General features: G+C 26.5%; 3 protein-coding genes and 1 long non-coding RNA gene across 6 annotated transcripts; 1 reads left to right on the top strand and 3 right to left on the bottom strand.

Annotated features, from left to right (window-relative positions):
- Positions 1-1,048: 1,048 nt before the first annotated feature.
- LOC126549417 (uncharacterized) lies at positions 1,049-12,791 on the bottom strand. Of its 3 annotated transcripts, none has more exons than XM_050198542.1 (3): positions 12,478-12,791; positions 2,223-2,422; positions 1,049-1,564 (listed from the first exon to the last, which is right to left on the bottom strand). In XM_050198542.1, the coding sequence occupies exons 2-3, from the start codon at positions 2,388-2,390 to the stop codon at positions 1,193-1,195; spliced, it is 540 nt and encodes a 179-aa protein (XP_050054499.1). In that variant the 5' UTR covers positions 2,391-2,422; positions 12,478-12,791; the 3' UTR covers positions 1,049-1,192. The 3 variants fall into 3 exon arrangements, with proteins under 3 accessions (XP_050054499.1, XP_050054500.1, XP_050054501.1); XM_050198543.1 differs by lacking the exon at positions 12,478-12,791 and adding an exon at positions 4,261-4,415; XM_050198544.1 differs by lacking the exon at positions 12,478-12,791 and adding an exon at positions 2,564-2,696.
- Positions 1,208-11,384, top strand: LOC126549421 (uncharacterized). The gene is made up of 2 exons (XR_007603531.1): positions 1,208-1,347; positions 11,265-11,384. It is a non-coding gene; the product is annotated as an uncharacterized LOC126549421 (long non-coding RNA).
- LOC126549419 (uncharacterized) lies at positions 11,092-14,327 on the bottom strand. Its single transcript, XM_050198546.1, has 3 exons — positions 14,130-14,327; positions 12,139-12,338; positions 11,092-11,481 (listed from the first exon to the last, which is right to left on the bottom strand). Exons 2-3 carry the CDS (start codon positions 12,304-12,306, stop codon positions 11,110-11,112), a joined length of 540 nt encoding a protein of 179 aa, XP_050054503.1. The 5' UTR covers positions 12,307-12,338; positions 14,130-14,327; the 3' UTR covers positions 11,092-11,109.
- Positions 14,328-15,922: 1,595 nt separating this feature from the next.
- LOC126549415 (uncharacterized) lies at positions 15,923-18,933 on the bottom strand. Its single transcript, XM_050198539.1, has 2 exons — positions 18,545-18,933; positions 15,923-16,903 (listed from the first exon to the last, which is right to left on the bottom strand). The coding sequence occupies exon 2, from the start codon at positions 16,816-16,818 to the stop codon at positions 16,168-16,170; it is 651 nt and encodes a 216-aa protein (XP_050054496.1). The 5' UTR covers positions 16,819-16,903; positions 18,545-18,933; the 3' UTR covers positions 15,923-16,167.
- Between the last annotated feature and the right edge of the window lie 5,090 nt (positions 18,934-24,023).

Here is a 24,023-nt window from a genome sequence, read left to right as displayed (position 1 = left end):
GCACTATCAATACAATTAAGTTAAAAACTAATACACGACATACGAAAATGCAAAAAAAGAACTTAATACACGGGCAACACCGTGTCGGGTCAGCTAGTAATATATAAATTTAATTTAAAACATTATACACGATAATAATTAATTAATTACAAGTTAATCTTTTTACGTATTTAACTTTGGGTGATTGAAATAATTTAATTAAGCATAACATAAATATTTATTAAAAGAAGACTTCTTTAAGTTGTTGTGTTTTTTGTAAAACAAATTTATTTTGATTTTGTTATTGTTTTCTATTTTCCGCGGGACGCATGTAAAATTACGGAAAATAATAGAACGGACCGTAGAATTAATAACTGTAAATAAACGGAACGAAACATCACGGACCGTTATTTTGCAGAGATAGATAAATTGTATTTTTACGGAATGTATACTTACAATTTAAACAATTGTCCAATATTGCTTACTATTATAACAGAATTGATAAATTCTACAAACTTTTAATAATCAATGTAATGTAGATACTCGAATTTAATATTATTAATCAAAATTATATTTTATGAGTAACAGGTCAAATGTGAAATGCAAATATAAATTATGAAATCTTTATATTATTTAGTGTATTAGTTATAAACAAACAGAATGTTTTATTTTTGGAAAATCGACAACTTACAGTAAATAAATAAAATAATTTAAATTTTTAAATTTTTGGAGGTTATATTCTTAATCTTAATGTTTAATATTTACTCATTCATTTCATTTTCATAAATATTATTTTATTATTTTTTTTTTATAGACAATCAAGACCTTCAAGAAGAAAAATTTTGTGTTTATAGAAGTAAATCAGACATTTAACTTCTTAAATGTTTGATTTTGAACCGATATGTATCAATGTGCTCCCGTTTTTCCTTGAAAATCATGAATAGATGAATATTGAAAAAACAATTTTTTTTAAAGCTAAATTCTTTTTCCTTCACCTTAGAAACAGTATAGGTATTATTTTAAATTTTGAACTTAAAATTTGACCTTTCACAGTTAACAAAAATAAAAATTATATTTTCTTGATAAATTTTGTTTTATTTATATAACAATTTACAATATAGATATCAATTTAATATTAAAGAAGGAAAGCATGGAAAAGTATTTTTGATTTTAATTTTTAACTATTGTCTGAATATACTAATAATCTCTCCAATCAGAGCACGGGTAGGTGAATTTTCTTTTGAAGCCTATAATTTTGACTTATCCGCTTAGGAGTAAACATACAAAGGTTACTACCACACTTTCTAGCTTCTTTACCGAACTGAAGGTGGTAGTAGCAAAACGATGAAGAGGCCGGGTTGATTTTAGGTGTTTGTTGTGATTGAATTGTTTCTGTGGGGTTTTTTGGCTCTTGTTTTTGCTTGAAATACGCTAACTGACTTGATAGTTGGCGTATAGCTTCCTCGAGAGCGTCGAGACGAGCTTCAATTGTCCTAGCCGTGGCGTCGACCGCGACTTCGCGAGGCTCACGTTCTCGTCGACCGGCCCTTAGTGCCAGTAAAGACGACTTGACAAAAAATATGACCTGTGACGTAAATTAGTTAATATACCTTAAGTTAGATATCCAAACTTTATATTTATACTATTAATTTTGCCTTTAACAATATATGTGATTTTATAAAATATAAAATAGTAATTTGATAGCTACTGTTATTTGTGATCATATTATAATATTTATTATAAAATGACAAACGAAAATACATAATAAAAAATAAAATATATAATACGGCGCTTCGGGTATACAATATTGATGCTTGCGCGTATTTATTATCAAAATACTATTTTACATATTATTACATCACATTACCTACACAAACAGTTATTAATTTTTATACAGATAGTGAGATAGCGCATTTAAGTAAAATGCATCAAATGGCGAAAAAAATACAGTAATTACCATTGAGTGTGTACAAGTATATATTTTAAATCTATAGTATTGTCATGAGTTATATTCAACATTACACTCTATAATTTATTGTAATGGAACTAATTGAACTATTATCAAAAATACAAATATATTTTCCACTACTGTAGACTATTCTACGATTAAATATCGAAGATAAGTCTTTGAATGACGTATTTATGAATAATATGTTATATCAGTTGGAATAAAAAATCAATAAGTGTAAATTTCGTCTTCCTGCCGTTTAAGGTAAGGACAGTTGCCCGTTAGATATACTCACAGATCCAGCGATCAGACGTGCCACGTATAGCAGCCAGACGTTGGTCGAGATATATATCATCGTCATGTGTTTGTTGTCCAAAATGAATAAACACAGGATTCCTAGTAATCGTTGAATAAACGAATTTAAAGCTGAAGACCATGTCTTAACTTTTTGAAAAAAATGCATCTTGAATAGATTAATCACAATTGAAATAGCACCTTCAAACAAATACAATTTTTGATTTAACTGATAAAAGTAGGTTAATAGTACATTTTAGTAATATTATCTCTGTGTAAAGTTACGTAGGCGAGTTTGATTATTGAAAAACACACTCTTGAAATAATTAAATGTATACTTACAATTTAAACAATTGTTCAATATTGCTTACTATTAGAATAGGATGCTAGAATGCCAAAAGAAAAGTAGAGACTCGAATTAAATATGATTAATCAAAATTATATTTTATGAATACCAAGACAGTCAAATGTGAAATGCAAATATAAATTATGAATTCTTTATTCTTTATATAAAGACGAGTTAAATTTGTTTTATACTGCAGATGTCTACGGTTGAACGTTCAAAATAGTACTGACGAAATTTTTTGTCTAACAGGATATAAATGCAAATATAAATTGTGAAATCTTTATATAATTTAGTCTCTTAGTTACAAGTAAACAAAATGTTTTATTTTGTGGAAATCGACAACTTACATTTAAGCCAGCATATTAAAATATAGCGTAACAAAAAAATAACATAGTAACATATTGTGTGCATCTATGCATTGTTTATAATATATAATTTAATTTAAAACATAGATACACGATGATAAATAAATAGTTACAAGTTAAGGTTTATACGTATTTAACTTTAGGCGATTGAATTAATTAAATTAAGCATAACATATATTTTTATTAAAATAAGAATACTTTTTTGAGTGGTTTTTTTTTTTTTTGTAAAATAAATTTATTTTAATTTTGTTTTTGTTTTCAATTTTCCAAGACACATGTAAAGTCACGGAAAATAATAGAACGGGCCGTTACATTATGGAGATATTATATAAACCGTATTTGTACGGAATGTAAAATTACGTAAAGTTTAAACGAATTTAAACATACACTCTTGAAATAATTAAATATTTACTTAAAATTTAAACAATTGTCCTATGTTGCTTACTATTAAAATAAAATTGATAAATACCACAAACTTTTAATAATCAATAAAAAAAAAGCGGGCAAGTGGGTATCGTTCTGCTGTACAATAGAGGGTGGGGTGGACCTTGGACTAGGGTAAGTTAAATTTGAATGCAATGATAGGTATCATTGTATACGAAAAACGATTCAGAACGAAGATGATTTTTCAGCCTATATAGGATATAATTTCCAGTGGTTAGTGAAAAAGGTGGTTTGTGTTTTAATGGCCTGAATACACCATAATTTAAGTTCTTTTATAATTATTGTAAGCTAAACTTATGAAAATATTGTATTAATTTTTCAATTCTTAGCTACCTATACAAACATTTTTATGATTTTTACCTACAAAATAATTTGTAAATATTCATAATTTTGACGAATTTTTGTCAAAATTTGAACTTCAAATACTAATAAAAAAAATTGTGCTTATGTGCTTTCAATGAATCTTTAACATACCCACACACACAAAATTAAATTGTGAATTCGACGTAATATTAGCACTATCGGGTCAGCTAGTAATATATACATTTTATTTGAAACATACACGATAATAATTAATTAGTTACAAGTTAAGCTTTATACGTATTTAACTTAAGGTTATTGAATTAATTGAACTAAGCATAACATAAATATTTAAAAAAAGAACACTTCTTTGAGTGGTTTTTTTTTTGTAAAATAAATTTATTTTAATTTTGTTTTTGTTTTCAATTTTCCAGGACACATGTAAAGTCACGGAAAATAATAGAACGGAGCGTTACATTACGGAGATATTATATAAACCGTATTTTTACGTAATGTCAAATTACGTAAAGTTTAAACGAATTTAAAAACACACTCTTGAAATAAATAAATATATAGGTACTTACAATTTAAACAACTGTCCAATATTGCTTACTATAAGAATAGGATTGATAAATGCCACAAACTTTTAATAATCAATAAAAAGTAGATACTCGAATTAAATATTACTAATCAAAATTATATTTTATGAGTTACACGTCAAATGTGAAATGCAAATATAAATTATGAAATCATTATATTATTTAGTGTATTAGTTATAAACAAACAAAATGTTTTATTTTGGGAAAATCGACAATTTACATTTAAGCCAGTGTATTATAATATTGCGTAACAAAAAAATAGTATAGTAACATATTGTGTGCATCTATGAATAGTTTATAATATATAAATTTTATTTAAAACATAGATTCACGATGTTAAATAATTCGTTACAAGTTAAGCTTTATAAGTATTTAAGTTTGTGCGATTGAAATAAATGAACTAAGCATAACATAAATCTTTATTAAAGGAAAAATTCTTTGACTTGTTAGGTTTTTTGTAAAACAAATTTATTTTGATTTTGTTTTTCTTTTGTTTTTTCAGGGACGCATGTAAAATCACGAAGAATATAATAGAACGGAACGAAGAAAATTATTAACTGTAAATATACGGAACGAAATATCACGGACCGTCAGATTACGGAGATAGATTAACCGTATTTTTACGGAATGTCGAATTACGTAAAGTCTATACGCACGGACCATCATACTTCGCACCACCGTAAAATTAAATAGAAAACAAACGTTAAATCCCGGACCGTCAAATTACGGAATATAGAATATTGATACTAATACTTTCGAGCGATGAAAAAAATACTAGGTGATTTATTTATTTTCCAATTCAATAGTGCTTAGCTTAATTCAAAATTTAAAATATTTTAATGATATGACAAAATTAATTATTGTAATTTTTAAAATAAGGAACACCAGAAATAATGGAATGGTAGCTGTCAATCCTGCCCATACGCTAGAACCGCCACTAGGCTGAACCATTCATAACATTAAAAAGTCTCTTTGGATGTGTTAATGTGCGATACACTAACGAAACCGCTACCGCCGGTCGAATTATTATTTTAATTTTAACTACAAACGCTTTCTATTGTCAATAAATGAATTTAAATTTAGCACAATGCATAATCGCGATCAGTGAGCAATCTACGTTTTACAAGGTGTATATATTATAATCTATATTATCTATAAACCTCGGGAAATCTATACTATGCGTTTAATCAATGGTTTTATCGATGATTATAGATACTGTAACTGAACCATGGTTAAAATATAATAATTAATTTTCTAACAATTTAATTTCAACCCATCCAACATCCCATGAAACATGGAGTCACTCAGTCCAGGTAATATTTAAAATCAAACACGGTGACAATATTAAATTTATTATTATTGGTTCGTTGTATCGTATATGTTCATTAAATGATATAGGAATATTTCTGGATAAGCCACCTTAAGCGTCTCCTGGGGCTAGCACAAATAGATTTTGTTTGCATTTTGACACGTGACAGAGCTACGTACAATCGTTCAGAGGTACAATTGATCTTGGGAAAAACACTGAACGTTTAGGTCTAAACCTACAATTGTGGTACGGATAGCAAAAAAAAGTTGTTTCGATATTTTATGGACAATTGATTTTAAATGATGAAATTGAGTGGATATCATATGCGAGTTGAATGTACTTTTTTTTAATATACATGCAATATATCCGAAATTTTATTTGGCCACCTAAAATTATGTATTAGATTCTGAAGGAATGATGAATGTATTGATTTTACAATGATGTGTGTTTTTTTTTGTGTCTGTGTACAGCATAACTAGTCAAAATAATGCTCCGATTTCATACTATGGGGGTGGTTTCCGATGTAAAAGTGAATATCTTTGGTGCATTATAGAGGTAAAAAGTTAACATTTTCCAACAGTTTTCAAAAAAATCGAGAAAAACAAAAAAAAAATGACGGAAAAACGGCAATTTTTACGCAAAACCAGTTTTCGACCAAATCGATTTTTTTTTATGGTTGTAATTCAAAAACTAATCACTGAAAATACTTGAAATTTTCACCAAATGTTAATATATTAATATATAATTATATAGTTAAATTTTCAAAAAAATTTGACTTTTTTTGAGTTATTTATAGACCACTGAAATTTTCGATTTTTTTGAGAAATTTTTTTTAAAGTGTCGATAAAAAATGTTTGGATGACCAAAAAGTTTTGAAAATTTAATACAAGGTTCCTTATGAGTTGTTTTTATTGTAGCTGAAAAAAATTAAAAATCGTTAGTCGCAATTTTTTTTTATAAGAGTTTATAGTTCAAATTTTTACGAAATCTGTCGAAAACGCGAAAATTTGCAAGTAATTTTGAAGTTGAAAAATCATAAATTTTTTTTCTTTTATAACTAAGTTTTGAAAATTTGGTACAAGGTTCTCCATACATTTATCTTCAAATATCTGTAAAAAAAACTCTACCGGATTCAGACAAAAAATTTTTATGAGTGTTTGAAATTTAAATTTTTACAAAACCGCGTTAAATAACGGTTTAACCTAACCTAACGATTTTTGATATTTGTTATAATTCAAAAAGTATAAGTCGTAGATACTTAAAAATTTTACCAGTTATTTAGATTGGCATTTTATTTACTTGATTTAAATTTCAAAATATTATGACTTTTTTTGAGCTATTTATAGACAACTGAAATTTTCAATTTTTCTGAAAAAATATTTTTGAAGTGTCGATAAAATTTTTTTGGCCCTATCAAAATACTTGAAAATTTAATACAAAGTTCCTCATAAGTTATTCTTATAGTGATTAAAAAATTATAAGAATACATAGGCACAATTTTTTTTTATTAGCATTTAAAGTTCAAATTTTGACAAAAATTCGTCAAAAGCATGAATATTTGCAAATCATTTGAAGTTGAAAAATCATAAAATTTTTTGTGTTTATAACTAAGGTTTAAAAATACAACACTAAGTTTTCCATAAGTTTACCTTCAAGTATCTATAGAGAAAACTCGAAGCATCATTATAGGAAAAATTTTAAGTGCGTTTGAATTTTAAATTTTAACGAAATAGCGTAACGATAACGATTTATCCTCAAACGATTTTAAATATTTGTTATTATTCAAAAAGTATAAGTCGTAGATACTTAACAATTTTACCAGTTGTTAAGATTCGCGTTTTCTTTACGTGATTTAATTTTCAAAATATTTTGACTTTTTTTGAGCTATTTATAGACAACTGAAATTTTCAATTTTTCTGAAAATTGTTTTTTTTTGTGTCGATTAAATCTTTTTGGCCCTATCAAAATACTTGAAAATTTAATGCAAAGTTCCTCATAAGTTATTATTATAGTGATTAAAAAATTATAAGAATACATAGGCACAATTTTTTTTATTAGCATTTGAAGTTCAAATATTGACAAAAATTCGTCAAAACCATGAATATTTGCAAATTATTTTGTAGGTATATTTCATAAAAATTTTGTGTATGTAGCTAAGAGTTGAAAATTTAATACAAGGTTTTTCATAAGTTTAGCTTACAATTATTATTAAAGAACTTAAATTTTGTTGTATTCAGGCAATTAAAACATAAACCACCTTTTTCACCAACCACTAGAAATTATATCCTAGGCTGACAAATCATCTTCGTTCAGAATCGTTTTTCGTATACAATGATAACTATCATTGGATTCAAATTTAACACTCCTATAATATATAATAATGATCCATACGGCACCTAATGTACAGCAGAGCGGTACTCATTTGCCCGCTTTTTTTAATATTGAATTTACAATCATACATAGATATTTTGTATCAGTATTAAATGGATGTTGAAAATAATCTTGAATGAATATTGCTTGTATAATCTTTAACATTCAGAAATTATTAAAATAACATTGCTTCATCAACATTTTCATAATATTTAATATTAATATTTAACCATTACTGGATTTATATTTTAAATTTTATATTCAATATGCATTAAATATATTATTCACAGCTGAATTTTCATTACTAATAATTTAATAAAAGGTATCAGCCATTATATAATTCCGTTATACTTTTGTTGTAATATACTATGATATAGCACAAACATTATGTTCAAATCTAGGACAAAAATATTCCTTTAAGATTAACCAAAATGTACAAAACATTGCTATTTCTGTATAAAATTAAATAATAATAGTGTTTAATAAATAAATTAAATTCTAGTTTTTTCATCATAATAAAAATTAATTATTGTAAACTTATGTGTGTAATCGATGTAATAAATGACATCAATTTATTTTATAATAAATGATAAATTATTTTAAACTGTTTTGAAAACTATTATACTTAGGTAAATAAAATATTTAAAACAAACAAATTCTAGTTAAGTATCAAAAAATAAAATAAAATAAAATTACTTTTTTGAAATTGTTTGATAATAATAATAATATTATTAACATTATAAAAAATGCTATACTTGCATGCTTTGTTATGTCTTACAAATGCATAACATAGCATAAATTGTATATTCAGAATAATCCATATAAACTCTCTTATTCTCAATATACTAGGTAAAAAATAATTTTAAAAAAACCTATGAGGCTCACAAAATAATATTTTTTATATTTGAATTTATTGTAGTAGATAAATAAATATGTGTAATATCCAAAAAGTAGTTAAACTAGAGTATTTAGCCAGAATATCCAATTTGTTATGACATGTGTTAATACGTTTAATTGAATGTTTTATATCTTTACCCATTGACTATATTGTAATTTCAACAATCTGAAAATAAAAAATTAAAATTAAATTATAAAATGAATATTTTGAACCGTTACATGAAACTATAAAAATGCTTTAGGTTATTAAGTTTCAACACAATGTATAAAAATGTTCATATAAAAAATATCACTTAGGTACTTATATTGAGACCTAAATTTATGGTTTTGATCACGGTTAATTAATTTTGCTTCCAATGTTTGAAATTCCTCTTCTGTATTAATAGTAGATTCTGTGATAATAACGTAATCCAACAACTTGTTTTTCAACAGATTCTAATTTATGCTCTAAAAAAATTAAGAGTATTATACATATTATATTTTAAACAAGTGTATAAGTATAATTAACAATTTTCAAGATAGATAAGTGTATATTATATATAATTATATGATTATAATGTTAACAAAATATCAACAATTATAAATTATAAAAAATATTTTTAAGAGCTTCATTTTTTTTCAATCATAACAAATGTATTTTAGAATAATAATTTATGATTACTTAAAATAAACATTGTATAAATAGGTATTAGGTACATTATAACTAGGGAAAAAGTAATAGAAAATTATAATGCCATATAGCTTGAATTCAGTATAATTTACAAATTAATGTAATTATTTGTTTTGGTAATATTTTTTTAAGTATTGTTATAATAATGAATATTGTATTTTGATGAATTTTAATCAATAGCATTCCTACATTTCTAGTAATTTTGAACTAACTAAGTAGAATAGTTTAAACCAACTGGAGAACTAATATGTTTTTGTACAAATACAATTTTAAAATTCCCTTTTAATTTCTACACATTGTTAAGATGCGTCATAAACTCAACTTTTGTTTTAATATTTTGGAAATGGAACACTTTAGAATATCGCACCCGAATGCTACAATAATTAGCTTAATTTTAGTTAGATATTATTATAATTATTAGTAGGTACATTTATTAATTAATATTAAAAATCAATGAATAATTAGGTACTGTTAGATATATGCAGTTGAAGGAAATTGAAAAATACAATGGATTATACAACAATTGTATTACCATAAAATGTTATACTAAAATAGTTAAGCTATAGTAGCTAGGTATTGTCAATAGTACGTATAACTTATAAGAATATACCATATTAAACTATTATAATATTACATTATTGTAAATAGTATAAATGATAAATATTTCATTAAATTAATATTATATTAGTACATACCTTTTAGATAATTTCGCTTCAGTCTTTTCTTTGGTAGTTACGCCTACGAAAACGTAAACGAAAAAAAAAACGAAATGAATAAACACGATCATGACAAACGATAAACACATGGATTATCATAAAACATTGATATACAGTCACCGATGGTCTCGACGGTCTATGTAAGAAGACGTAATAGACGTATAAAACAGTGAGCTACCGATGAACCGAATGATACGTTGACATAAAAAAATGTGAAAAAATTTGACATACTAAGTTTTTAGTATGGGGTAAAAGACTTAATATTACTTAAGCATAACAATTTATTTTAACCAAATGTAATGTATACGTCGTAAAAAATACATAAGCCATAGTTGATTTAATAAAATGGTAAAATATTATGTCTCGAAAATAATTTAAATTTTTAAATTTTTGGAGGTTATATTCTTAATCTTAATGTTTAATATTTACTCATTCATTTCATTTTCATAAATATTATTTTATTATTTTTTTTTATAGACAATCAAGACCTTCAAGAAGAAAAACTTTGTGTTTATAGAAGTAAATCAGACATTTAACTTCTTAAATGTTTGATTTTGAACCGATATGTATCAATGTGCTCCCGTTTTTCCTTGAAAATCATGAATAGATGAATATTGAAAAAACAATTTTTTTTAAAGCTAAATTCTTTTTCCTTCACCTTAGAAACAGTATAGGTATTATTTTAAATTTTGAACTTAAAATTTGACCTTTCACAGTTAACAAAAATAAAAATTATATTTTCTTGATAAATGTTGTTTTATTTATATAACAATTTACAATATAGATATCAATTTAATATTAAAGAAGGAAAGCATGGAAAAGTATTTTTGATTTTAATTTTTAACTATTGTCTGAACAAATAATCTCTCCAATCAGAGCACGGGTAGGTGAATTTTCTTTTGAAGCCTATAATTTTGACTTATCCGCTTAGGAGTAAACATACAAAGGTTACTACCACACTTTCTAGCTTCTTTACCGAACTGAAGGTGGTAGTAGCAATATGATGATGAGGACGGGTTGATTTTAGGTGTTTGTTGTGATTGAATTGTTTCTGTGGGGTTTTTTGGCTCTTGTTTTTGCTTGAAATACGCTAACTGACTTGACAGTTGGCGTATGGCTTCCTCGAGAGCGTCGAGACGAGCTTCAATTGTCCTAGCCGTGGCGTCGACCGCGACTTCGCGAGGCTCACGTTCTCGTCGAACGGCCCTTAGTGCCAGTAAAGACGACTTGAAAAAATATATGACCTGTGACGTAAATTAGTTAATATACCTTAAGTTAGATATCCAAACTTTATATTTATACTATTAATTTTGCCTTAAACAATATATGTGATTTTATAAAATAAAAAATAGTAGTTTGATAGCTACTGTTATTTGTGATCATATTATAATATTTATTATAAAATGACAAACGAAAATACATAATAAAAAATAAAATATATAATACGGCGCTTCGGGTATACAATATTGATGCTTGCGCGTATTTATTATAAAAATACTATTTTACATATTATTACATCACATTACCTACACAAACAGTTATTAATTTTTATACAGATAGTGAGATAGCGCATTCAAGTAAAATGCATCAAATGGCGAAAAAAATACAGTAATTACATTGAGTGTGTACAAGTATATATTTTAAATCTATAGTATTGTCATGAGTTATATTCAACATTACACTCTATAATTTATAGTAATGGAACTAATTGAACTATTATCAAAAATACAAATACATTTTCCACTACTGTAGACTATTCTACGATTAAATATCGAAGATAAGTCTTTGAATGACGTATTTATGAATAATATGTTATATCAGTTGGAATAAAAAATCAATAAGTGTAAATTTCGTCTTCCTGCCGTTTAAGGTAAGGACAGTTGCCCGTTAGATATACTCACAGATCCAGCGATCAGACGTGCCACGTATAGCAGCCAGACGTTGGTCGAGATATATATCATCGTCATGTGTTTGTTGTCCAAAATGAATAAACACAGGATTCCTAGTAATCGTTGAATAAACGAATTTAAAGCTGAAGACCATGTCTTAACTTTTTGAAAAAAATGCATCTTGAATAGATTAATCACAATTGAAATAGCACCTTCAAACAAATACAATTTTTGATTTAACTGATAAAAGTAGGTTAATAGTACATTTTAGTAATTATCTCTGTGTAAAGTTACGTAGGCGAGTTTGATTATTGAAAAACACACTCTTGAAATAATTAAACGTATACTTACAATTTAAACAATTGTTTAATATCGCTTACTGTTAGATGAGAAGTGATAAATGCCAAAAGAAGAGTAGATACTCGAATTAAATATTCGATTTAAATTTAAATATCAAAATTAATTATGAGTAACACGTCAAATGTGAAATGCAAGTATAAGTTATGAATTCTTTATTTTTTATATAAAGACGAGTTAAATTTGTTTTATACTGCAGATGTCTACGGTTGAACGTTCAAAATAGTACTGACGAAATTTTTTGTCTAACAGGATATAAATGCAATTATAAATTGTGAAATCTTTATATAATTTAGTCTCTTAGTTACAAGTAAACAAAATGTTTTATTTTGTGGAAATCGACAACTTACATTTAAGCCAGCATATTAAAATATAGCGTAACAAAAAAATAACATAGTAACATATTGTGTGCATCTATGCATTGTTTATAATATATAAATTTAATTTAAAACATAGATACACGATAATAAATAATTAGTTACAAGTTAAGCTTTATACGTATTTAACTTTAGGCGATTGAATTAATTGAATTAAGCATAACATAAATCTTTATTAAAAGAAGACTTCTTTGAGTTGTTAAGTTTTTTGTAAAATAAATTTATTTTTCTTTTATTTTCTTTTTTTCTGGGACGCATGTAAAATCACGGTAATTAACGGAAAATAATAGAACGGGCCGTTACATTACGGAGATATTATATAAACCGTATTTGTACGGAATCTCAAATTACGTTAAGTTTAAACGAATTTAAAAATACACTCTTGAAATAATTAAATATTTACTTACAATTTAAACAATTTTCCTATGTTGCATACTATTAGAATAGAATTAATAAATGCCAAAAACTTTTAATAATCAGTAAAGACCAAACCGCTGGGTGTAGTGACCTTAAATTTTGTACAGAGTTTCCTTAAGCAATGTAGTGGCGCACTAAGAAAGGATTTTTCAAAATTCGCATTTTAAAGGGTTGCTCAATTGGGGATTTATAATTGTGGTTTATAAAATTGTTACTTAAAAATCTGATTTATGTGTTGATACATTTACATTTAGTCATTTTTGCCCCAAGTGGAAAAACAACCAATGTAGTATATAAGAAAGTGCTAATAATAATAAAAAAAATATAATAATATTCTTGGCCTATAAATGTATGTTTTCAATGAATCTATAACACTCCCACACACACACAATTAAATTGAGAATTTGAAGTAATATTAGCACCATCAATACAATTAAATTAAAAACTAATACACGACATACGAAAATGCAAAAAAAGAACTTAATACACGGCAACACCGTGTCGGGTCAGCTAGTAATATATAAATTTAATTTAAAACATTATACACGATAATAAATTATTAATTACAAGTTAATCTTTTTACGTATTTAACTTTGGGTGATTGAAGTAATTTAATTTAGCATAACATAAATATTTATTAAAAGAAGACTTCTTTGAGTTGTTGTGTTTTTTGTAAAACAAATTTATTTTGATTTTGTTATTGTTTTCTATTTTCCGCGGGACGCATGTAAAATTACGGAAAATAATAGAACGGACCGTAGAATCAATAACTGTAAATAAACGGAACGAAACATCACGGACCGTTATTTTGCAGAGATAGATAAATTGTATTTTTACGGAATGTATACTTACAATTTAAACAATTGTCCAATATTGCTTACTATTATAACAGAATTGATAAATTCTACAAACTTTTAATAATCAATGTAAAGTAGATACTCGAATTTAATATTATTAATCAAAATTATATTTTATGAGTAACACGTCAAATGTGAAATGCAAATATAAATTATGAAATCTTTATATTATTTAGTGTATTAGTTATAAACAAACAGAATGTTTTATTTTGGGAAAATCGACAACTTACATTTAAGCCAGCGTATTAAAATATTGCGTAACAAAAAAATAACATAGTAACATATTGTGTGCATCTATGAATTGTTTATAATGTATAAATTTAATTTAAAACATAGATACACGATAATAAACATTTAGTTACAAGTTAAACTTTATTCATATTTAACTTTATGTGATTGAAATAATTGAAAAAAGCATAACATAAATCTTAATTAAAAGAAGACTTATCTTTGAATTGTCGTTGATTTTTTTGTAACATAAATTTCTTATGATTTTTTTTTCAACCTAGCATATATTTTTAATGCTTTAAAATACTAATTCAGGTGTATATAATATATTCATTTATTTTCTAACTTCAAAAAATACCTAAAAAATACCTAAAATTTAAATTTCAACACCTCATAAACCTTTTTGTTGGAATTACAATCAACATGTTTATTTGTTATTCTTATAAGTAAAACTTTTTTAATACATTGTATTGAATTTTAAAATTTTAGGTGTATAAACTTTAAAAATTTTATTATGCAGTTTTAGCTACAAAATAGTTTGAAGTTTTCGAAATTTTGAAGAATTTTTTAAAATTTCAACTTTGAGGACTTGTAAAGAAAAACTTTTGCTTATGGATTTTCTATTTTTAACAGATAAAAAGATAAGAGAATTAATGTGTTATGTATAATATTGTATTTAATTTTCAAACATTTTTTAATAATTAATATTTATAAAAATAAATCATCGAATATATGAAAAGACTATAATAAAATGATATTTTCATGATATTGTTAAAATCAAAATTAAAAAACTATGAAATGTTTTTAAAATATATTTTTATAAATAATATGATATTTTAAAAATATATTGAAATGTTATTAAAATTATTGTTTTTTAATACATATATAAAATATCAAACAACCGGCTAAAATATGATTACAAAACATCTAAAAAACAAATTTATTTGTTATGGAGATAATTTACAAGTTGTTTTAAAAACATATTCATATTTAATAAAATATTTAATATGCATTTTAAAATTATTATTTTTCTATGAGGGTAATTGAATTATCTTCAGGAAAAGAACGTAATAAAATATATTAAATAACAATAAACCTATATACTGTGCATATTTGTATTTTAAATTTTAAATTTTAATATTTATCTTTTACTATTTACTCATTCATTAATCAATTCATTTCTATAAATATTAAATTCCTTCTATCCTGATAATATCATTACAAACAATCAAGATTTTCAAAAAGAAAAATGTTGTGTTTATTGAAGTACATTAGGCATTTAACTTCATAAATGTTTGATATTGAACGGATATGTATCAATATGCTCCCGTTTTCCTTGAAAAACTTGAATAGATAAATATTGAAAAAAAAAATTTTAAAGCTAAATTCTTTTTCCTTCACCTTAGAATTAGTTATATTATTTTGAATTTTGAACTTAAAATTTGACCTTTCACAGTCAACAAACAAAATTAAAAATTATATTTTCTTGATAAGTTTTGTTTTATTTATATAACAATTTACAATATAGATATCAATTTAATATTAAAAAAGGAAAACATGGAAAAGTATTTTTGATTTTAATTTTTAACTAATATTAATTGTTCATTTCATTCTTTTAAGTATTTTTCTTCTATTCTGATAATAAATTCATAGACAATCAATAATTTCAAGATTTAATGCGTAGTGGTTTGCACTGATTTATGACAAGGTCTGAAAACACTAAAAATCTGTCCAAGTATCGTACCGGCAGGTAAGTTTTGCTGGTTTGGCAGACGTACATAACTTCTTAAATGTTTTATTTTGAGTCAATATCTTGCAGGGAGAAAACGTACACAGCTCGCTTGAGCACTTCCGCGAGTCTTTGCCGAATCGAACGTGGTAGTATAACACCACGACTTGGTGACTGCACGGGTTTGTGCAAAGGTGTGAATTGGCGGCGCGCGATTTGTTTGCGTATGAACTGTCGGTGCCTGGTTTGTTGGCAAGTGGTTAAACGTATATGCCGCGAACTCGGTCGACAGTGACCGGACGGCGTCCTCGAGCGCACCGATGAGCTCGTCAATTGTCCGAGGAGCTTCGGCGACAGCGACTTCGCGGGACTTGAGTGATTCCAGAACGCCCGACGGCGGAAAAACGGCGGCGAAACGACGTTTGAAAGCTTCGACTTCCGCGAGCTCGTAACCACGAGCTACATCGAGCAATATTCGGTACGTCTTGACGACGCAAAACTGGACGAGCGAAGCGCACAAGCACACGATGCCGATCGCCAAACAATTGAGTTCCGGACTGAATACTTCTCCGATCATAACGCCCGGTATTGGACCGTATCCCAGTGTGAACATACAAATGTACGCTCTAAAAGTGATAAACGGTATCAGATTGTACGATGTCACGTCTACGCCGTATTCCTGCAGCCAGAAATAGAAGGCCAGAGTCCCGAGACATACGGCATGCATGATGGAGTCGGATATCGACAAATATTCTCGACGACCGGCCCTTTCCGCCAGTAGTGAAGACGTGAAAATGAATATGACCTGTGGGCTGTGACGTAAATTAATTGATAGAAGTTAAGAAATCCAAAAAAAAAAACTAAAATAATAATTTAACTTAAAAGTACTTAATAGTATAACTTTATACTTATACTATTAAGTTTGCCTCTAACAATGTATGTGATTTTATAAAATATAAAATAGTAGTTTGATAGCTAATGTTATTGTGATCATATTATAATAATTATTATAAAATGACAAACGAAAATACATAATAAAAAATAAAAATATATAATACGGCGCTTCCGGTATACTGCAATATTGATGCTTTCGCGTGTTTATTATAAAAATACTATTTTTCATATTATTAAATCACATTACCTACAAAATAATTATTTATTTCTATATAGATAGTGCATTAAAGTAAAATGTATCAAATGCCTAAAAAAATTACAGTATTCACCATTGAGTGTGTACAAGTGTATAATTTGAAATTGTAGTATTGTCATGAGTTATATTCAACATTACACTCTATAATTTATTGAAATGGAACTATTATCAAGAATAAAAATAAATTGTCCACTACTTTGCCATCATAAGCCATTAAGCAGTAACTACATTCTTGTGAAAGTCGTTTTTTTGGTGTTTATCGATAGGTATTTTAATTCTCTATCTGTTCCCGTAGTAAAAACTTATGTTTTTCTCATTTGTAAATTTGTAATTCATAAAAAATTTATAAGAAAATAACAAAGATGGGGCAGTAGGTACATGTATATATTAGAATATGAAGCAAGTACGCAGTAAGTTCATATATACTAGAACAAAAAGCAATAACTGCCAGTGAGTGATCTGGAATTACTGATTTTTTCCCTTTTTTTTTGTACTCACAAAGCAGTATGTCCAATAAAATAAGAATTACTTGTTTAATATTTACATTAATCCGAAAATGAAATTAATTTTTAAACCACAATGTTACAGGCTTAAAGATAACTAGATAAAATAATATATTATTAATTGAAAAACAAGCAATTTAATCTTAGTAATGCATCATTATATTTTCAAAGTGCTACATTTTATGTTTTTAAGTTATTAATTTATGTAAATAAATCTTAAAAATAAATAACTGATCGAAAAAAATGATCTCTAAGGAAAACCTATACTGAATATACAAATTTTAACATACAATTTAAAGACGTCATGATGCCCATGGTCAGAGAGAATTGGGCAGTAACTCCAAATAAAATTTACCTACTGCTCTTTTTCTTCTAACTTATATAAGACAATATGCAGTAAGTCCATTTAAACTCATAAAAAATTATCAAACAACTTCTTTTTTGTGTTCAATAGTTTCCTTATAAAAATACAATAACATACCATCTCTATAATGTTTAAAAAATTATTATTTTTACATTACGGCCTAATTTAGTGTCGAAAACTGTTTTATACTTTCCTGAAAACTATGATTTTTGGAGTAACTGCTAAGAGGCTTATGACGTCAGTACTGCAGACTATACTAAAATTAAATATCGATGGCGCCATCACCAATGTTTTTTTAAGATACTTTTAACATTAAGTCTTTGAATGAGGTATTTATGGAAAATAAGTTGGATCATTTGGAATAAAAACTCAATAAGTGTAAATTTCGTCTTCCTACCGTTTAAGGTATGGATGGTTTCCCGTTAGATATACTCACAGATCCGGTTATCAGACGTGCAACGTAGAGCATCCAGAAAGCAGTTGCGAAATATATTATGGTCCAGCTAGTCATGAACGGAATAATTTGACAGATTATGACGTGTTGCAGGTTGTCTAGAAGGAGTATAGACACGATATCTAAGACCCGTTGAATAATCACATATGATGCTGCCGACCATGTCCCTGCTTTTGCAAAGGAATTCCAAAACTTCATCTTGGATAAATCAAGACTATTGAAATGGCACCTTCAAACAAATACAATTTTCATTTAATTGAAAAAAAGTATAAAATTAATACATTTTAGTAATTATCTCTGTGTAAATGATTAACGTAATAAACCATTTACCTAGGCGAGTTTGATTTTTGAAAAACACACACTTGAAATAATTAAATATATACTCACAATTTAAACAATTGTCTAATATTCCTTACTATTAGAATAGGATTAATAAAGGCCACAAACTTTTAATAAACATCCAATTTAAATTAAATTATACAGTGTAATGTTACTTACGACTCATGACAATACTACAATTTCAAATTATACACTTAAACACACTCAATGCTGAATACTGTAATTTTTTGAGGCATTTGATGCATTTTACTTGAATGCGCTATCTGTATAAAAATTAATAAGTATAAACACTTATAGTATAAAATTAATAACTATTAATGTAATGTGATGTAATAATATGAAAAATAGTATTTTTATAATAAACACGCGCAAGCATTAATATATTGTATACCCGAAGCGCCGTATTATATTTTTTATTTTTTATTATGTATTTTCGTTTGTCATTTTATAATAATTTTTATAATACGTACACAATAACATTAGCTATCAAACTACTATTTTATGTTTTATAAAATCACATACATTGTTAAAGGCAAAATTAATAGTATAAATATAAAGTTTGGATATCTTACTTAAGGTATATTAACTAATTAACGTCACAGGTCATATTTTTTTTCAAGTCGTCACTACTGGCACTAAGGGCCGGTCGGCGAGAATATTTGTCGATATCCGACTCCATCATGCATGCCGTATGTCTCGGGACTCTGGCCTTCTATTTCTGGCTGCAGGAATACGGCGTAGACGTGACATCGTACAATCTGATACCGTTTATCAGTTTTGGAGCGTACATTTGTATGTTCATACTGGGATTTGGTCCCATACCGGGCGTTATGATCGGGGAAGTGTTCAGTCCGGAACTCATAGGTTTGGCGATAGGCATTGTGTTCGTGTTCGCCTCGCTCGTCGAGTTCTGTGCCGTTAAGGCGTACCAAATACTGCTCGAGGCAGCTCGTGGTTACGAGCTCGAGGAGGTCGAAGCCCTTAAACTTCGTTTCGACGCCATTTTTCCACCGTTGGGCGTGCTGGACTCACCCAAGTCCCGCGAAGTCGCTGTCGCCGATGCGCCTAGGACAATTGAAGAGCGCATCGGTGAACTAGAGGACGCCGTCCGGTCACTCTCGGCCGAGTTCGCGCAATTCACGTTTAACCACGTGCTTACAAACCAGGCACCGACAGTTCAAGCGCCAACAAATCGCGCGCCGCCAATTCACACATCTGCACAAACCCGTGCAGTCACCAAGTCGTGGTGTTACTACCACCTTCGGTTCGGCAAAGAAGCGCGGAAGTGCTCAAGCGAGCTGTGCACGTTTACTCCCAAGATATTGAGTCAAAATCAAACACTTAAAAAGTTACATACGTCTGATAAACCAGAAAAATTTACCTGCCAGTACTCTACTTGGACAGATTTTTAGTATTTTTAGATTTTTAGTAGGTATTTTCAGATCTTGACATAAATCAGTTACACATTAAATCTTGAAATTATTGATTGTCTATGAATTTATTATCAGAATAGAAGAAAAATAATATTTATGGAAATGAATGAATGAGTTAATATAAAATATTAAAATTAAAAATATTACCTCTATAAATTTAATAATTAAAATTATTTTCATGACATTATAGTTTGCTGTTTCATCAAATGAACTATGGCCACAGATATGTATAATATGTGTACATATCTGTAACTATGGCTTATGTATTTTTTATGACATAGAATTTCTTTTCATCGCGTCGATGATAGTTTGACTATTGACCATTGCAGGTGGAGTGGTTGGTAGTAATATCAGAATCTTTTGTTATTTTTATTTCTATTATTATAAAAAATAATAATAGATTGTAAATAGTTTATACTATAAAGTATATTGTATATAATATGCTGTAAACTAATATGTATTGTTCGTACATTATAATGAAATATTGTTAATTATTATAAAAATAAGTATTATTTATTTTATTAATGTATAATAATAATCATTCGTTCATTCGGTAGCTCACTGTTTTATACGTCTATTACGTCTTCTTACATAGAGCGTCGAGACCATCGGTGACTGTATATCAATGTTTTATGATAATCCATACTACTCTATGTGTTTATCGTTTGTCATGATCGTGTTTATTGATTATTCATTTCGTTTTCGTTTTCGTAGGTGTAACTAGGTACCAAAGAAAAGCCCGAAGCGAAATTATCTAAAAGATATGTACTAATATATTATATAATATTAATTTAATGAAATATTTATCATTTATACTACATACAATAATGCAATATTATAATAGTTTAATATGATATCTTCTTATAAGTTATACGTACTATTGACAATATCTAGCTACTATACTGTTAACTGTTTTTTTTTTCTTAACTTTTTTAGTATAACATTTTGTGGTAGTACAATTATTGTATAATCCACTGTATTTTTCAATTTCCTTCAACTGCATTTATCTAACAGTACCTAATTATTCATTGATTTTTATTATTATTTTAATATTAATTAATAAATGTATTTTAGGGTGGTCCTTATTTTTCATTTTTTCAAATTACCCCCCCTAAAAAAGTGCATTGTACCTACTAAAAATAATAATAATATCTAACTAAAATTAAGCTAATTATTGTAGCATTCGGGTGCGATATTCTAAAGTGTTCCATTTCCAAAATATTAAAACAAAAGTTATGAGTTTATGACGCATCTTAACAATGTGTAGAAATTAAAAGGGAATTTTTAAAATTGTATTTGTACAAAAACATATTAGTTCTCCAGTTGGTTTAAACTATTCTACTTAGTTAGTTCAAAATTTACTAGAAATGTAGGAACTGCTATTGATTAAAATTCATCAAAATACAATATTCATTATTATAACAATACTTAAAAAAATATTACCAAAACAAATAATTACATTAATTTGTAAATTATACTGAATTCAAGCTATATGGCATTATAATTTTCTATTACTTTTTCCCTAGTTATAATGTACCTAATACCTATTTATACAATGTTTATTTTAAGTAATCATAAATTATTATTCTAAAATACATTTGTTATGATTGAAAAAAAATGAAGCTCTTAAAAAATATTTTTTATAATTTATAATTGTTGATATTTTGTTAACATTATAATCATATAATTATATATAATATACACTTATCTATCTTGAAAATTGTTAATTATACTTATACACTTGTTTATAAATATAATATGTATAATACTCTTAATTTTTTTAGAGCATAAATTAGAATCTGTTGAAAAACAAGTTGTTGGATTACGTTATTATCACAGAATCTACTATTAATACAGAAGAGGAATTTCAAACATTGGAAGCAAAATTAATTAACCGTGATCAAAACCATAAATTTAGGTCTCAATATAAGTACCTAAGTGATATTTTTTATATGAACATTTTTATACATTGTGTTGAAACTTAATAACCTAAAGCATTTTTATAGTTTCATGTAACGGTTCAAAAATATTCATTTTATAATTTAATTTTAATTTTTTATTTTCAGATTGTTGAAATTACAATATAGTCAATGGGTAAAGATATAAAACATTCAATTAAACGTATTAACACATGTCATAACAAATTGGATATTCTGGCTAAATACTCTAGTTTAACTACTTTTTGGATATTACACATATTTATTTATCTACTACAATAAATTCAAATATAAAAAATATTATTTTGTGAGCCTCATAGGTTTTTTTAAAATTATTTTTTACCTAGTATATTGAGAATAAGAGAGTTTATATGGATTATTCTGAATATACAATTTATGCTATGTTATGCATTTGTAAGACATAACAAAGCATGCAAGTATAGCATTTTTTATAATGTTAATAATATTATTATTATTATCAAACAATTTCAAAAAAGTAATCTTATTTTATTTTATTTTTTGATACTTAACTAGAATTTGTTTGTTTTAAATATTTTATTTACCTAAGTATAATAGTTTTCAAAACAGTTTAAAATAATTTATCATTTATTATAAAATAAATTGATGTCATTTATTATATCGATTACACACATAAGTTTACAATAAATTAATTTTTATTATGATGAAAAAACTAGAATTTAATTTATTTATTAAACACTATTATTATTTAATTTTATACAGAAATAGCAATGTTTTGTACATTTTGGTTAATCTTAAAGGAATATTTTTGTCCTAGATTTGAACATAATGTTTGTGCTATATCATAGTATATTACAACAAAAGTATAACGGAATTATATAATGGCTGATACCTTTTATTAAATTATTAGTAATGAAAATTCAGCTGTGAATAATATATTTAATGCATATTGAATATAAAATTTAAAATATAAATCCAGTAATGGTTAAATATTAATATTAAATATTATGAAAATGTTGATGAAGCAATGTTATTTTAATAATTTCTGAATGTTAAAGATTATACAAGCAATATTCATTCAAGATTATTTTCAATATCCATTTCATACTGATACAAAATATCTATGTATGATTGTAAATTCAATATTAAATACATAATTTTAGGTGGCCAAATAAAATTTCGGATATACCTATTGCATGGATATTAAAAAAAAGTACATTCAACTCGCATATGATATCCACTCAATTTCATCATTTAAAATCAATTGTCCATAAAATATCGAAACAACATTTTTTTGCTATCCGTACCACTATTGTAGGTTTAGACCTAAACGTTCAGTGTTTTTCCCAAGATCAATTTTACCTCTGAACGATTGTACGTAGCTCTGTCACGTGTCAAAATGCAAACAAAATCTATTTGTGCTAGCCCCAGGAGACGCTTAAGGTGGCTTATCCAGAAATATTCCTATATCATTTAATGAACATATACGATACAACGAACCAATAATAATAAATTTAATATTGTCACCGTGTTTGATTTTAAATATTACCTGGACTGAGTGACTCCATGTTTCATGGGATGTTGAATGGGTTGAAATCAGATTGTTAGAAAATTAATTATTATATTTTAACCATGGTTCAGTTACAGTACCTATAATCATCGATAAAACCATTGATTAAACGCATAGTATAGATTTCCCGAGGTTTATAGATAATATAGATTATAATTTATAATATATATGTTACGGGCAAAGTACAAAATTTGGGCATTTTA

Source organism: Aphis gossypii, chromosome 1 (assembly GCF_020184175.1).
Source record: "Aphis gossypii isolate Hap1 chromosome 1, ASM2018417v2, whole genome shotgun sequence".
Classification (NCBI taxonomy): Eukaryota; Metazoa; Arthropoda; class Insecta; order Hemiptera; family Aphididae; genus Aphis; species Aphis gossypii.
The sequence above is the reverse complement of the archived record's forward strand: the minus strand, read 5'-3'. Positions and strand labels throughout refer to the sequence as shown.

What these genes read in the sequence shown, in the direction of transcription:
- LOC126549417 (XM_050198542.1), bottom strand. Translation starts at nt 2,390, where the DNA reads ATGCATTTTTTTCAAAAAGTTAAGACATGGTCTTCAGCTTTAAATTCG. An exon ending in CACGTCTGATCGCTGGATCT is followed by an intron (nt 1,565 to 2,222) that starts GTGAGTATATCT and finishes TTTACGTCACAG; the next exon opens with GTCATATTTTTTGTCAAGTC.
- LOC126549419 (XM_050198546.1), bottom strand. Translation starts at nt 12,306, where the DNA reads ATGCATTTTTTTCAAAAAGTTAAGACATGGTCTTCAGCTTTAAATTCG. An exon ending in CACGTCTGATCGCTGGATCT is followed by an intron (nt 11,482 to 12,138) that starts GTGAGTATATCT and finishes TTTACGTCACAG; the next exon opens with GTCATATATTTTTTCAAGTC.
- LOC126549415 (XM_050198539.1), bottom strand. Translation starts at nt 16,818, where the DNA reads ATGCATGCCGTATGTCTCGGGACTCTGGCCTTCTATTTCTGGCTGCAG.